General features: G+C 33.7%; 1 protein-coding gene across 1 annotated transcript; it reads left to right on the top strand.

Annotated features, from left to right (window-relative positions):
- Positions 1-5,260: 5,260 nt before the first annotated feature.
- On the top strand, positions 5,261-15,163 carry LOTGIDRAFT_239574 (hypothetical protein; the record flags this gene model as incomplete). The annotated part of the gene is made up of 9 exons (XM_009058571.1): positions 5,261-5,471; positions 5,861-6,799; positions 7,282-7,476; positions 9,187-9,390; positions 10,562-10,738; positions 12,774-13,123; positions 13,469-13,559; positions 14,131-14,210; positions 14,478-15,163. The coding sequence occupies 9 exons, from the start codon at positions 5,261-5,263 to the stop codon at positions 14,511-14,513; spliced, it is 2,283 nt and encodes a 760-aa protein (XP_009056819.1). The 3' UTR covers positions 14,514-15,163.
- Positions 15,164-15,218: the final 55 nt, after the last annotated feature.

Raw genomic sequence — 15,218 nt, 5'->3', positions numbered from 1 at the left:
TGGTTCTTCATATAGCTGAACGGTTCTTCATACTCAGTATTTCTTTCAGAGAGTTCACATAGCTAATATTGTTTACTAATTGGTGGAATGTGATATTTGGTATGTTGCAAATGTTAAGGGGAGATAATACTTTAAAAGGTTTTCATATTTCCTGACATTCAAAGCCACTTTTAAACATGTTGATATTGTCATTTGTTAAAATCAACCGATATCCTGTCAGGTTTTCAGTGTTGAATTCCGGTTAGATCATCTTTTAACTGTCACTACAACAAACATTTTTAAAGTTCTTTTTTGAATAAAACTTGAAAATTTGGTCTCAATTTTTAATGTGTCATACTGGGTAAGAAAAGGGAAGGGCCCCGGTGGACAATGACGTTATAAAGATCGTGTACTAGTAATAAAGATCTATTGACGTGTTTTTGAGGTGTATCTAACTGCATGTACTCTGTTGTCTGTGCTGGTGATTTATCGCATGATTTCGCCCACCTCGCAAATATTTTATAAAAACCATCATATCCTAGTCAAATAACGTTAAAATCTTATATCTTTGATTGAATGTGCAGCTAAGATATAATACGTGCGCTTCATTCTCGATTCTCTTAACCGACATTCTATCAATCCTGAAAATATCTGAAGTTTTTTTGGCTGTTGTACCCTGACATCTCTCAGGTATTGTATATTATATTAAAGTTTTTATTTATGTTTTAGTCTACCGTATGGAAGATGTTGGGCCAGTTTTCGGTTTCTAGAAATTTGACATTTTTACAAAATGCTATCTGCCTCTGCCTTAACCTTACTTTTAACCTAGGCCAGTGCTTCCATGGAAGAGTATCTCTTAGAAAACTTTATACTACATTAAGGAAACTTTTCTTTTAATTTCCATCTTTCCAGTTTCTATTGCTCTAATACCTTGACATCTATGAGAAATTGGAATCTTAAGTAAGGTAAATTACAAACCAGACGAAAAGTTGTGTTTTTGTTTCTCTAAACGTTTACATGTGTTACAAACGGGAATCCATTATAAGTAGGCCATTCAACAGTTTTTTTTATACTAATGTTTTATATTAATATTATTTTATCCAATTCCATTTAACGTTGATGATATTGAAGTTTTCCAGTTGTAGCAGGCTGACATCTGTTAAAAGGACAGATGCGCCATTCTGGGTGGTTGATTTGAGTCTTGAATATGTTTATGTAAAGAGTCTTCAGAAGTAACAAAATCTCATAATTCCTTTAAAAATATTTCAAACTAGGAATTTTACTCACTATTTCTATATATGTTTTTTCTATATATCACAGAATATCTTAAATTGAGTCGTCGTTTTAACATTCAAACGAGGATAATTCTGGCACACATAGATTTGAAAGCTCAAACATAGACGGTGAGCTGTGAACACTATAACTGATTGGCTCAACTAAATGAAATTCAGTTTCTGAGACTAAAGTATGATTGGTAAAAAATGGCGCATCTGTTCCTTTAAGTTTACGTTCTAGTTGCACCACACTCGATTGAGCTGACGAAGATTGGCGGTTTTTAAGTATGTAATAGGAAAGTTTTTATTAGGAGCCTGACAGAACTGATTCCGAAACTACATGATATAAATTAATGTTTTGTATATTGAAAATATCTCAAGTGTAACATGAAACGATGTAAATATTAAATATTAAAACTGTTTGGAGAACTACAGGATAGAAATATTATATTATATTTATGTATCTAGTAATTTTGAAAAGATTTCCACTATAAGAGAAATTGACGGGTTAGACAGGTAAAATATTTTTATTATAATGAATTGTCAGAAGTGACACGTCGTAAAACAAAATATATTTTATCATTATCCAATTCATCAATTTGACTTTCAACGGGCCACCTCGGTTCACAGGTAAATCATTTTATAACTAAATTAAACTATTTTACCATTAAAAACTTGTTATTTTAACTAAATACTGGAGTTAGGTTAGTGACGTGGACTAGAAACTGGAGCTAGGTTAGTGACGTGGACTAGAAACTGGAGTTAGGTTAGTGACGTGGATTAGAAACTGGAACTAGGTTAGTGACGTGGACTAGAAACAGGAGTTAGGTTAGTGACGTGGATTAGAAACTGGAGCTAGGTTAGTGACGTGGACTAGAAACTGGAGCTAGGTGAGTGACGTGGACTAGAAACTAGAGCTAGGTTAGTGACGTGGACTAGAAACTAGAGCTAGGTTAGTGACGTGGACTAGAAACTGGGGCTAGGTTAGTGTCGTGGACTAGAAACTGGAGTTAGGTTAGTGACGTGGATTAGAAACTGGAGCTAGGTTAGTGACGTGGACTAGAAACTGGAGTTAGGTTAGTGACGTAGATTAGAAACTGGAGCTAGGTTAGTGACGTGGACTAGAAACTGGAGTTAGGTTAGTGACGTGGATTAGAAACTGGAGCTAGGTTAGTGACGTGGACTAGAAACTGGAGCTAGGTGAGTGACGTGGACTAGAAACTAGAGCTAGGTAAGTGACGTGGACTAGAAACTAGAGCTAGGTTAGTGACGTGGACTAGAAACTGGAGTTAGGTTAGTGACGTGGACTAGAAACTGGAGTTAGGTTAGTGACGTGGATTAGAAACTAGAGCTAGGTTAGTGACGTGGACTAGAAACTGGAGCTAGGTGAGTGACGTGGACTAGAAACTAGAGCTAGGTTAGTGACGTGGACTAGAAACTAGAGCTAGGTTAGTGACGTGGACTAGAAACTCGGGTCTTGGTTCACAGGTAAATAATTTTAAAACTTTTAAACTTGGTATTTTTTACTAAAAACTAAAGCTAGATTAGTAGATTAGGACTGGTGGTTCGGATTCAACTGGAACGATTGAAGTAAGGTCGGATGTTTATTTTCTTTTTCAATTTTTTCAAATTTCATAATTTTACTCAAGAAAAAATATAATACGACATCAAATTTTGTCATGAAAATAAAAACTGCCACATTTCTATTCAGAGTGATCTGAAATCTTGTTCATTAGATTTTGAAAAGTGTATATATATATATATATTTCATTTTCTTCAAAATTTCTTATTGTTTTTAATTACAGTTTATCTTCTAGGATTATCAATCAAAACACTTTTTATTCTGTTATTATTATTATTTATCATATAAACATTTATATAGCGCCATCTTTCACAAAACGTGCTCAGATGCACTGTACAATAAAACCATTAAAATATATAATATAATAAAATAGACATGTAAAATATAAAATATGATAAAATAGACATGTAAAATATAAAATATAATAAAATAGACATGTAAAATATAAAATATGATAAAATAGACATGTAAAATATAAAATATAATAAAATAGACATGTAAAATATAAAATATGATAAAATAGACATGTAAAATATAAAATATAATAAAATAGACATGTAAAATATAAAATATGATAAAATAGACATGTAAAATATAAAATATGATAAAATAGACATGTAAAATATAAAATATGATAAAATAGACATGTAAAATATAAAATATAATAAAATAGACATGTAAAATATAAAATATGATAAAATAGACATGTAAAATATAAAATATGATAAAATAGACATGTAAAATATAAAATATGATAAAATAGACATGTAAAATATAAAATATGATAAAATAGACATGTAAAATATAAAATATAAAATGATAAAAAAATCTATGAATTAAAATCTTAAAATTCAGTTCTGTCACCATCGAAAATATTTTCATAAATTTTCTATCTGAATGTAAGAAAAATAGCTATTTATCGTTTTGAATGTTTTGAAGTAAACTAGATTGAAGTTACAACTATGTTTTGAAGTAAACTAGATTGAAGTTACAACTATGTTTTGAAGTAAACTAGATTGAAGTTACAACTATGTTTTGAAGTAAACTAGATTGAAGTTACAACTATGTTTTGAAGTAAACTAGATTGAAGTTACAACTATGTTTTGAAGTAAACTAGATTGAAGTTACAACTATGTTTTGAAATAAACTAGATTGAAGTTACAACTATGTTTTGAAGTAAACTAGATTGAAGTTACAACTATGTTTTGAAGTAAACTAGATTGAAGTTACAACTATGTTTTGAAGTAAACTAGATTGAAGTTACAACTATGTTTTGAAGTAAACTAGATTGAAGTTACAACTATGTTTTGAAGTAAACTAGATTGAAGTTACAACTATGTTTTGAAGTAAACTAGATTGAAGTTACAACTATGTTTTGAAGTAAACTAGATTGAAGTTACAACTATGTTTTGAAGTAAACTAGATTGAAGTTACAACTATGTTTTAAAAATAAAATACATCTAATTTAGTATATAAAATGCAGGAAAATCTTGTTTCACTTCACAAATTTAAACAAATTTTGAGATTAATCTGTTTTAACGTTTCATACAATGCACAAAACTTATTTCAACTTCAGAAGAAAATCTCGATTTGGAAACAAGAACTGAACTGGTTGTGAAAACTTGTTTTTCTGAAATATTCTGTCTCTTTATTTGGTTCACCATCTGTTAAATTTTAAACCCTTTCGTTTGTTGCAAAAAAAAAACACCAACAATTGCAGTTTGTTGGATAGCAGATATTGAATTAGAAGTGTGGATTATCGGATTTACTGGGATCTAGATAATCTATTGAAGATTTGTAAAAGGTGAGAACAAAAATGCCAAAAATTGTTTGAAAACATTCTAGAAAAATTCGGACTCAGTGACTATACAGAAGAAATTTTATCGACAGTTGAAATCTGACAGTTGAAATCTGACAGTTAAAATCTGACAGTTAAAATCTGACAGTTGAAATCTGACCTGCCTACTGGACTAGAATATTTAAAACAATTGTTAAATCTGTTGATGCAATAAAAGACAAGATCAAAAAACACCCCGAATACCGTGAATTAACAATATTTAGCCTCCATTATTGTCTAGTTAACAATAGTAAATATTAATTTCAAACTTTCTTAAAAGATATTGGAAATCGTTTTGGCCTTGACGAGGTTTTCAAACATCTTTGTAAATATTTAAAGTTGGAATCAGTTTAAACTTTGAATGAATTTTTTAGGATTTCTGAAGTTACACAAATTGACGAGGATTTTCACATTCTTTGTTTCTAAAATTTGGAGATTTTTTCTCTCACAACTTCTTCCTGATTCTTTATTTGGACTCAAATCATTTTTCACATTCTCCGCATCTACTGTGTTAGCTTGTTGTTGACATGGTTTTAACAGTTACACCCAATGTCTGTCATTTCAATACTTATTTTCAGGTCGGACAAGATGTTTTCAGCCACCATCTTATCTCTCCTGTTCTGTACCCAGTTCGTGTTATGTGATGAAACCCAGGGAACTCAATGGGACAACTTAATGAATAAAAAATTCGGCGATGGTCAAGTACCGCAACATTGGAACTGGAAGCCGACATTTGGAGGGAAAGGAAGCGAGAATCAGTTGGTACAGACTCTAGTTTTACACCCTGATGACGGACGTGGTGGGTTGTTTTTATTTCCAGAATCATTTATTGGTTCTTAAATATCATTACTTAAAGAGTCCGGTATCATAGTGGTCCGCATGAATCACCTTTGTCTCATCTGGGTTTTGATTTCTGTTGACCGTAAACTTGTTGATATTTGTGGTGTATGGGTGGTGGTCGCTGAGGAATGTCAAGAGGGGTGGGTACATTACCATAATACCCAATGTATATGTTTACAGAAGAGGTATTGATATAGAATACATTACGTATTATCAATACAGTATCTTGTTCAAACTGCTTCAATATACTTCAAGCTTTCGATTCTCCTATTACTAGGTGTAGTCATAATCTCATACCACAAACTAGACACTTCAACCATTGAATATCAAACGTTTTTCTCATTTCAGAAGCGACCCCTACCGTCCTGGCTATAAATTCTGTCATCAACACAGAAGATGAGGACAAATCCCGAGGGGACATGTTACGGCATGCTCTCTTCGATCTCGCAACACTTCCAGTTTCTAAACCAGATATACCTCTACTAGACAGTCCACATATTGAAATTCCCCTGCTCGACTTACAGAATTTAATAGTTGATCAGAACGACGGTGGGTCGAAACAATCTGTGAGCGACGATAAAAAGACGCAACAACCAACCGAGGATATCAAAACGGAACAAACTGCCAGCGACGACAGTCAAACAAAACAATCTTCAAGTGACGAAACGGTGGAAAAGCAAACGATCGTCGTACCAACTATATATCAACCACAGACTGCGGTACCGGAGGTTCTAAGGTCTTTGGCGGCCATTCCTACGATACAACAATTAAAAACGGTGGAGCCTATCACGCAACAGCCAATAACCGAGGAACCTACGACGCAACAGCCACCTCAACCTATAACTGAATACCTTATCTCTAAAGCAGCTCGAAACACTTTAGGAAGCAAGCCGTACCGTCTTCTTCCGGATTCAGACGTGGTCGTAGCAAACGAAGCAAACGGACAGCCAAGCGTTATGGTAGCTGTCGGAAACATTCCAACCATTCAGTTACCAGGCTCTGGAATCATTATTGCTAGACCGGACTCTTGGACACCTACGACAACTACCGTAGCTCCTACAACGACGACTACAGTTGCACCTACGACAACTACATCACAACCTGCACCTACGACTACGGTTGCACTCACAACAACGACGGTTGCGCCTACTACTACAACAACTACAGTTGCGCCTATAACTACGACAACTAAGGCAGCAACTACGACGACACCGACGACTAAAGTTGCGCCTACAACTACAACTACCACAACCCAGAAACCAGTCCCTTACAAAAACGTTATAGATGGTTAGTATTCCAACTCTTTTATAACTCTTTTTCTGGCTTGAAACGTCGAATCGAATGGGTCTGAAAGGAAAGGAGGAGCGCCCAACAATTTTCAATGTGAAACATGGAGCTTCATTATTGTTATTTTTGTCATGGAATCGTTTCATTCTGATGACAGAAAATTGTCACTGTTACTTTTACTACCTACAGTTGAACACGATGATTTCGTTTCGTTGCCATGATAAAAAATAATAGGTGTATATGAGTATTTTCGTCGTCTTTTTATCATCACATAGATTAAACATTGAACACTATCAAAACCTGTTCTAGTAACCAATGTCACGGAATCTCACCATTCTAAAACTACTGAAGTTTTGGGTATTGGAAATTCTTTACAAGGCAGTGAACACTCTGTGTGATATAGTATCACACGATGATTGCGTTCCGGTGTCGAACAGAATCACAACTCATCAAATATCACCCCCCCCCCCCCTCTATTTCAGGAGAATGTAATAGATGTATTTATCGAAACGGAGTAGGATTTTTATCTCATACCTCAGATTGTACTAAATTCTTCAAATGTCAGAGATTGAGTAATGGTGGATTTAGGGCTGCCGAACTTCAATGTCCATTCGGGCTGTACTGGAATAATGAGATATTCTCTTGCGATTATCCGAGAAACACGAATTGCACAAACCGTAAGTACCTGTAGCATTTTTCTTTTAAGCAGGCATAGACGTAGGCGTCTGAACTGTGGGTGGTTGTGGAGAGGAATTTACTACATGGAATTTCAATTTTAATTTATCTAAGCACTAGTAGCATATTTAAAAAAGCACCTTAGTCGTTTTCAAAATAGTTTATATGAAAAGCTCGTTATAGCTGCTACCAATGTTTCGCCAATATGCTGTTATGGATTTAAAGTTTCGTTTTGTGGTACGGGTCGTTTTTACAGGTAATTACTTTAAATTCATGGCTAAATTCTAAATTAAATGATAATAAATAACATGATTGTATAAAAAGAAAAACAACTCTTATGTAATAAACAAATTTATTTTCATAGAAATAACGATTACTTTTTTTTTTTATCAAAGTTTGATCAATCTGTACCTCATTTTCACCTTTGTTGTTATTATTATTTTTTTTATGTAAAATAACGACTTATTCATTCTTACAGAATGTTTGGTATTTTTTATATTTTGACGTGAAAATGACTGATTGGTTTTAAATCACAGAATCTTGCTCCTTTCATTTCACCACCACATATTTTAAACATCTCACACCGAACATTAAATCAAGAATCAAACTCAATTAAACTTTACATATTTTGGATTGACAGATTTAAGAATTCTTTACAAGGAAAGACCCTATAGATTTATATTTTGCATGTGATACCCTTTTAATTGGCGGTTTCGTGTTGATTAAGTTCATTTAAACAAACATTGAATAAAAAAGGGACGATTAAACATCCTTGTAGGCTACCGCTATCAAAGTAAAGAATTCTTTACGAGGAAAGACCCTATAGATTTATATTTTGCATGTGATACCCTTTTAATTGGCGGTTTCGTGTTGATTAAGTTCATTTAAACAAACATTGAATAAAAAAAGGGACGATTAAACATCCTTGTAGGCTACCGCTATCAAAGTAAAGAATTCTTTACAAGGAAAGATCCTATAGATTTATATTTTGCATGTGATACCCTTTTAATTGGCGGTTTCGTGTTGATTAAGTTCATTTATACAAACGACAAATTACTAAGGTACAAATAGACATACTTTATCAAAGTCACTATACAAATATATATATTTCATAATATAACCCTTTTTTCATTTTTCACTTGTACAAACAATGACGAACTACGGTACCAATAGACATCCTTGAAGGCTACCGTCATCAATTAACGGGTTGACGAGTGATTAATGATGTCAATTTTATATTCCAGTAATTTGCGTGCTCTATTAATAGGTTCACTCTTGTAGAAAATAATCGTTTAGACCCAAGTTTGATATGCGTCCTTTGAATTAATCTAGTATCAAGACAATTGTCGGAAAGCTAAGTTAAGTAAAGGTGAAATTAGGAATTTTAGGTTGTAACATTGAGGTTAGGTAATGTTAAGAAAGCACAGGCACATGGTTGTAAGCGTAACCTCTAATGAGAGAGTATTGTTTGTGTAGTTAATCTTGATAATGATATAAATGTATTTGTAATTAAAATCCATAATTAGGGTTTGACCACCGGACTATTTCCAGTGTTATGTAATGTAATATGTTGTTAGTTATTCTATATCATCAATATTATTCTTATCCAGACTCCTTTATTCAGATCACCGTTCTTATTACTATTTATATATATTTCTATTTCAAACCCCCTGAATCGCTTAACATCACCATTCTATGTGTTTCTATTACAGATCCCTGTACCAACACCAATACCCGATATGCTGAGATGACAGGTCATTGTGCTGGGTATTGGAGATGTGATTGGGCGACCCCAGTAGCATACTGCTGTCCCCAAGGGCACAGATTTCAACAAAGTTCACAGTTGTGTGAGGTCGACCGGACAAGAACTTGTCGTGATGATTGTTCTGGGCCTCAACAAAAGCCCAGCGGTGTTGGTAAGTTTAATTGACAGAGATACCAGTGCACCCCCCCCCCCCCCCCCCCCCCCCCCCTGAAAAGATATTGATCCGGCTTTATCCCCCACTGTCAAATCTTTATATCATTTTACATAGTAATAGAATGCCCCCCTCACCTAATGTTTCGTAGAACCGTCACTGAGAGATACCAATATGATCATGAATCATGAGAGAAGTGTTTAGTAGATTGAGTTATTTATAGCGTATGAAGGGTGGACAGATATGAGATGTCATTTATTTCTGCACCTATTAAATTACATGTATAGTATTCATAACTTGTCACCTTTGATTGGACAGTTTTTAAGAAAATCTTTAAAAAAAATATGCACGTTTCAACCCCGATAAATCCGGGTACAATAGAATGTAATTGTCTTCTTGACAAGAGACAATCCGAGTACATGATCTAGATCTGTGACTGGTAGAGAATATAACTTGGTGACTACGTACAATCTATCACCGTTACCCTAACATATCCAAATAACAATAAAAACTTTATTTAAACATACACTTCACTAAATACAGATGACAAATTCAAATCAATTTGAGTCAAACCTATTATTGTATTCACATAAGCATGAAAAGGATTGCGGAATAGGGTTTGATTTAAACAATATTTATTGATGCAAAAATTAACATATAAATTACATAAAATATATATAAATTGGATTCGGAAAAAATAACACAGCTTCAGTGAATATAAAAAAGGTATAAGTATTAATACAAAAAAACAGTGAGCTCTTAACTAAGATTTAAAAAACTAATAAAAAAGTATGTCGGAAGAAAGAAAAGACAAAAGGTAGATAAAATGCAGACTTGACACAGTATACAAAGGAGTAGAGTATTATTATATAATGTATATAACCCCCTCCACATAGCTACTATTTTTATGTCATAAATATTTGAAGAAATAATACTTCTTCAAAAACGATGTCCAATTGACTCACACATTCAAAGAGTTACTTCTGACATTAGAATTAATCAACCGCAATTATTACAATGCAGTTCAAATCGAATTAAATTTTTGGAACTGAAGAGCTATGAACCTCGAGGGTTGTCTGTTCACAAGCAGAGTTACATGTGAATAAAGTTGGATAATATTTGACTGATGGTTGAGACATGATTTCTAGTTTTTATTTTTGTCTGTCCACAGTCGAGAAGTTGTGTGATAAGAGATCAGTATCTGATAGTAAAACAGCGTTTGAACAGAGAGTACCGGTAAATAGATGGATCCGACTAGACTGTGCTCCTTCTACAGGTTTTAATCCAAAGACTTGTCTCTGTTCTGACAGAGTTAATGCCCCTGTTACACAGAAAACATCCAACAAAGGTAAGGCATTTAGTTTCTTCCATAACTTTGTTTTAAAACTGGAACATATTTTACTGGTTCAATATGAAATAATAATAAATATTATCTTTTCGGACTGCGACCGAAAACATATCGAAAAACAGTTTAACTGGGAGAAAAAGACAAAAATTTCGGGCAAACCAGCCTGCCCTCCCGACAAGCCTTCGGTTCAAAGTTGTATTGCACTGGCAAAGATAATCAAACAGACGATCAAAATGGACGTACACAATCATGTAGTTTATGGTCTAGAGGATCTTTTGAATTCCACCCGTGAACCTTTTATATCATAATATAATAATAATAATAATAACTTTACTAGAAGAATAAACAATTTCTTACAAGCTTTATAAAAATGATGGGTTATTAAAATATCGTCTTCTTTGGCCAGAGATCGGCCTTGACCTTTAATATATTGATAACAGATTCTACTTGTTCTGTTTTGCCGATTGAAATTGACGATAATCCCAACTAGCGCCACAGGCAGGCTAACGCACACCCAAAAACCATCAAGATAGAATGTCAATATAGATGATATTTTATTCACAGTGTTTAATGGTAGTAGGTAGTGGTAAAATAACTGTAAAGCAATGACATCTTAGCCACGGCAAACTATTCTTAAAACAAATGGCGCCATGCCATAACAATCGAGACACAATTAACCAGGTTTTTAAAGAACAGTGAATCGAGTAAAGAGTTCCACGTGCGCAGTCCTAGGAATATGCTTACGATAATAAAATAAATGTGACATGATAAAATTCTTGCTTGCATTTGTACTCCTGATAATCTTATGGATATAGAATTAACATAAATATCAAAATAAAAATATTTATTAGATGGATCAACTCGAATGACAACCCGAATACAACGCGAGTTATAAGAGACTGGTGAATCGCGTTATTAATAATAAAAAAATAAGGTGCGCTATATGTGACACTTTTAGAATGTTTTCAAAAGATAAATCAATAAATGTTTATAAAACAGCACACTACTCGTTGCCCAACCTTTTCACAAAGCTGTACCTTCTAATAAATGATGAAATTATTCTAAATGGTTTAGAGATGGGCCTTGGTCTATAAAACACGAAACGTATCAATCTTAAACACCTGACTTTTGAATTATTCATATCTCCTAGAATTATTGAATAATGAGAATAAAAACTTATTCAATAAAAACAATCACATTTCAACTTAGTTTCCTGATACAGTAGGTCAGCTGTCAATCATACTGAGTAAACCACGCCCACTAGACAATATGAAGGTTGAGAGAAACACTGGGTGAATTGTTATATATTATATATAATATATACAGACTAATCTCTAGGATATATCTAATCAATCAAACTATCAATCAAACCAGGGGTTATCTCAGATCACAGGTCAAAGTGTATTTTTAAGGTCATCAGTTGGTAAAATATCTCACTATGTCAAGTCGGAGAAATATATCTATGTACACCAATATCCAATATTGTTTAAGAGTATCCCATATCGTTCTGAGGTACACATTGAACAAGTTATAATCGGGAAATGAAAAATGAAATTAATGGAGTCTTAGTCGTACTTTTCTGCACCATGTGGGCTAAGACAGACAACGCCATGCAGGGTACAATAAGGGACATTTTTCCAGGACAGTGGCATTAATCTGCTTTTTTTCGATTTCTAACTGTCGAGTTATCTTTAACGTACTCAGCCTGTAGCACACGTGACGGTGTCTTGACCGCCTCTGCCATCCCGCCAGGTCATTTGAGACTTGATATTCGCGAAATGAAAACCACTTTTTTCTGAAGCAGACTGCAATAAAAAGTTGGAATGTTTTTTTTATTACGTATGACGAAACGAAACAAGATATCTTGTTCTCTTTCAACATGCAAATGTTTAGCTATCCCACTGTGGCGAGTTTGAACCTGAATTAAAGTTATCGCGCCATGTTATTTATTTTTAAATAACCTTTTATAGGCTCTTCCACTGGTTGTCTGGGAAGGTATTAAACTCCATAGATGTTTGACCATTTCCCGTTTCAGATTGTGATCCGATGCTTCATATCTCATTCAACAATGGAGTTCGAGATGAATCAAGACATCGATTCTGGATCGAAAACGTTGGAGTAACGTCTAAAGCGGGTGTGGGTTTATTTAATGGTAACAATAAGCTTCTGGTCAATCGGTTCGCCAACGCTCCACTGGGTAGAGATCTGGTGATAGAAGTGGTATATGAGCCAGCTGATAGACGTCGAGATGAAGTACTGGTCAGTAATGGTGACTGTGGGGTCAAACCGTCTCTGTATATCGTTACGGGACCAACTGGTGTCACCTTTAGTGTTAAAACAACCAGATCTTCCACTCCTTCTGTCGTTACAGTTCCTATATCAATGGTATGTTTGTTTTTGAGAGAGATGATGGTTATTCAATATCAACCAGTTACTTAATATTGAATTGTAAAGAATTTCACGTACGCACTGGCCCAGGGTTGAAGTTATAATTATAATATTTGTGATGATAATATTCAGAGTTCAATGATCAACCTATTCTATTGTTACTAGGTGATGATCAGGACCCCCACTAAAGGGTAAAAGATGTTTTTTTTATTTTGGCGGAACATTAACCATTAACTCCATCCCCCGACTAAAATTTCTAGTCTATAACGTATATTTAATAGGTGTTTGGGGATAGATTAAGGGCGTGCTACTTCCAATAAAATTGTTCTGTAATGTTTTCAGCCTAAAGGATTAATAAAGGCGAGATTATCTCTAGCAAATGGTAGATTAACAGGAGAAGTTGGTGGATTATCTAAATCTACACCAGCATCAGGTGAGTTGAACTCCGACTGACGTTAGGGTGTTTATATTGTGTACTGTGTGTTTATATTGATGTACGTTTGTTTATATTGACGTTAGGGTGTTTATATTGTGTACTGTGTTTTTATATTGATGTACGTTTGTTTATATTGACGTTAGGGTCTTTATATTGTGTACTGTGTGTTTATATTGATGTACGTTTGTTTATATTGACGTTAGGGTGTTTATATTGTGTACTGTATGTTTATATTGATGTACGTTTGTTTATATTCATGTTAGGGTGTTTATATTGTGTACTGTGTGTTTATATTGATGTACGTTTGTTTATATTGACGTTAGGGTGTTTATATTGTGTACTGTGTTTTTATATTGATGTACGTTTGTTTATATTGACGTTAGGGTGTTTATATTGTGTACTGTGTGTTTATATTGATGTACGTTTGTTTATATTGACGTTAGGGTGTTTATATTGTGTACTGTGTGTTCATATTGGTATGTGTTTGTTTATGGTATGTGTTTGTTTATAGTATGTGTTTGTTTATAGTATTTGTATGTTGTTAGTTATATTGTGTTTGTAATTCTAGGTTCAGTAGAACTAAGAAAGAGTAGTTTGATAATTGGAAGTGGAGACGGGATGAAGAAATTTGACGGAATTATGGACGATGTAAGTTGGCTATTAGGTTCACGATGATCCTGTCTACCAGCTGACCCTTAACTAAACATTTTGACACAGTCTCTTCTGGATTATTCGTATTTTCAATCTATCTAAATCATCTTTAGATAGAATGATATATTGGGTCGAATCATCTTTAGAACATTTGACTATGTTCCTTTAAAACTCCTGTTATTGAATCATCAAAGATGGAAAAAAAATTAAACGTCCAATTAAAATGAAATTGAAATATTAAAATGATACCATTATATATTTCAGGTGAAAATGTTCTTTTGTCAAAATGACGGCAAATAGAATACATAGATAGGCATGGTGTATATAGTAATTTATATGTGAACGTCACGCCGAGGATATTGTGGTATAGCTCACAGTCACTTCACTGATATAATATTATTGGTTCCACTGTCACGCTATGTTACATCACGTCACACTACATCGCGTCTTAACGTCACGCTATGTTACATCACGTCACACTACATCGCGTCTTAACGTCACGTTACGAACATTGAACCATACCGTCCATTTTGACGGTTTGACACGTCTTGTTGGTGTCGTTGTGCAAACCTTGATTTCGTGGATCAGGAATATTTTTTGAAAAATAAGATGACTTTGTTGAATGTAGGGCTGTTGACTTTTTGTTTTGTAAACTTTACAAATTTGAAAAAAAACATAAGAAAATGATGCTGAATTTTAAAGGACCATACGACATTTCAAAGCCTGTATAGTATTTCAATTACTATTATATACGTCATGGATAACGAATTTCGGAGTAAGGAAGGGGCACAATTTTTTCAGACGGAACTGGAATTTGGAATAGAAATACTTTCCATTTAAATAATTTATTTCTGTGACTGTATTATCTTCAGTCAATTGAAGTTTCTTATAAAGTCTCTATTTATTTTCTCAATTTAATTTATACACCAATAAACTAATATTTTGTTTCTATATTGTTTTCTATCACTGGCTCAATAATTAGCAGGATTTTATTATAATAAACCA

This window comes from Lottia gigantea (genome assembly GCF_000327385.1).
Source record: "Lottia gigantea unplaced genomic scaffold LOTGIsca_342, whole genome shotgun sequence".
Taxonomy (NCBI): Eukaryota; Metazoa; Mollusca; class Gastropoda; family Lottiidae; genus Lottia; species Lottia gigantea.
This window is presented reverse-complemented; position numbering and strand designations above follow the sequence as displayed.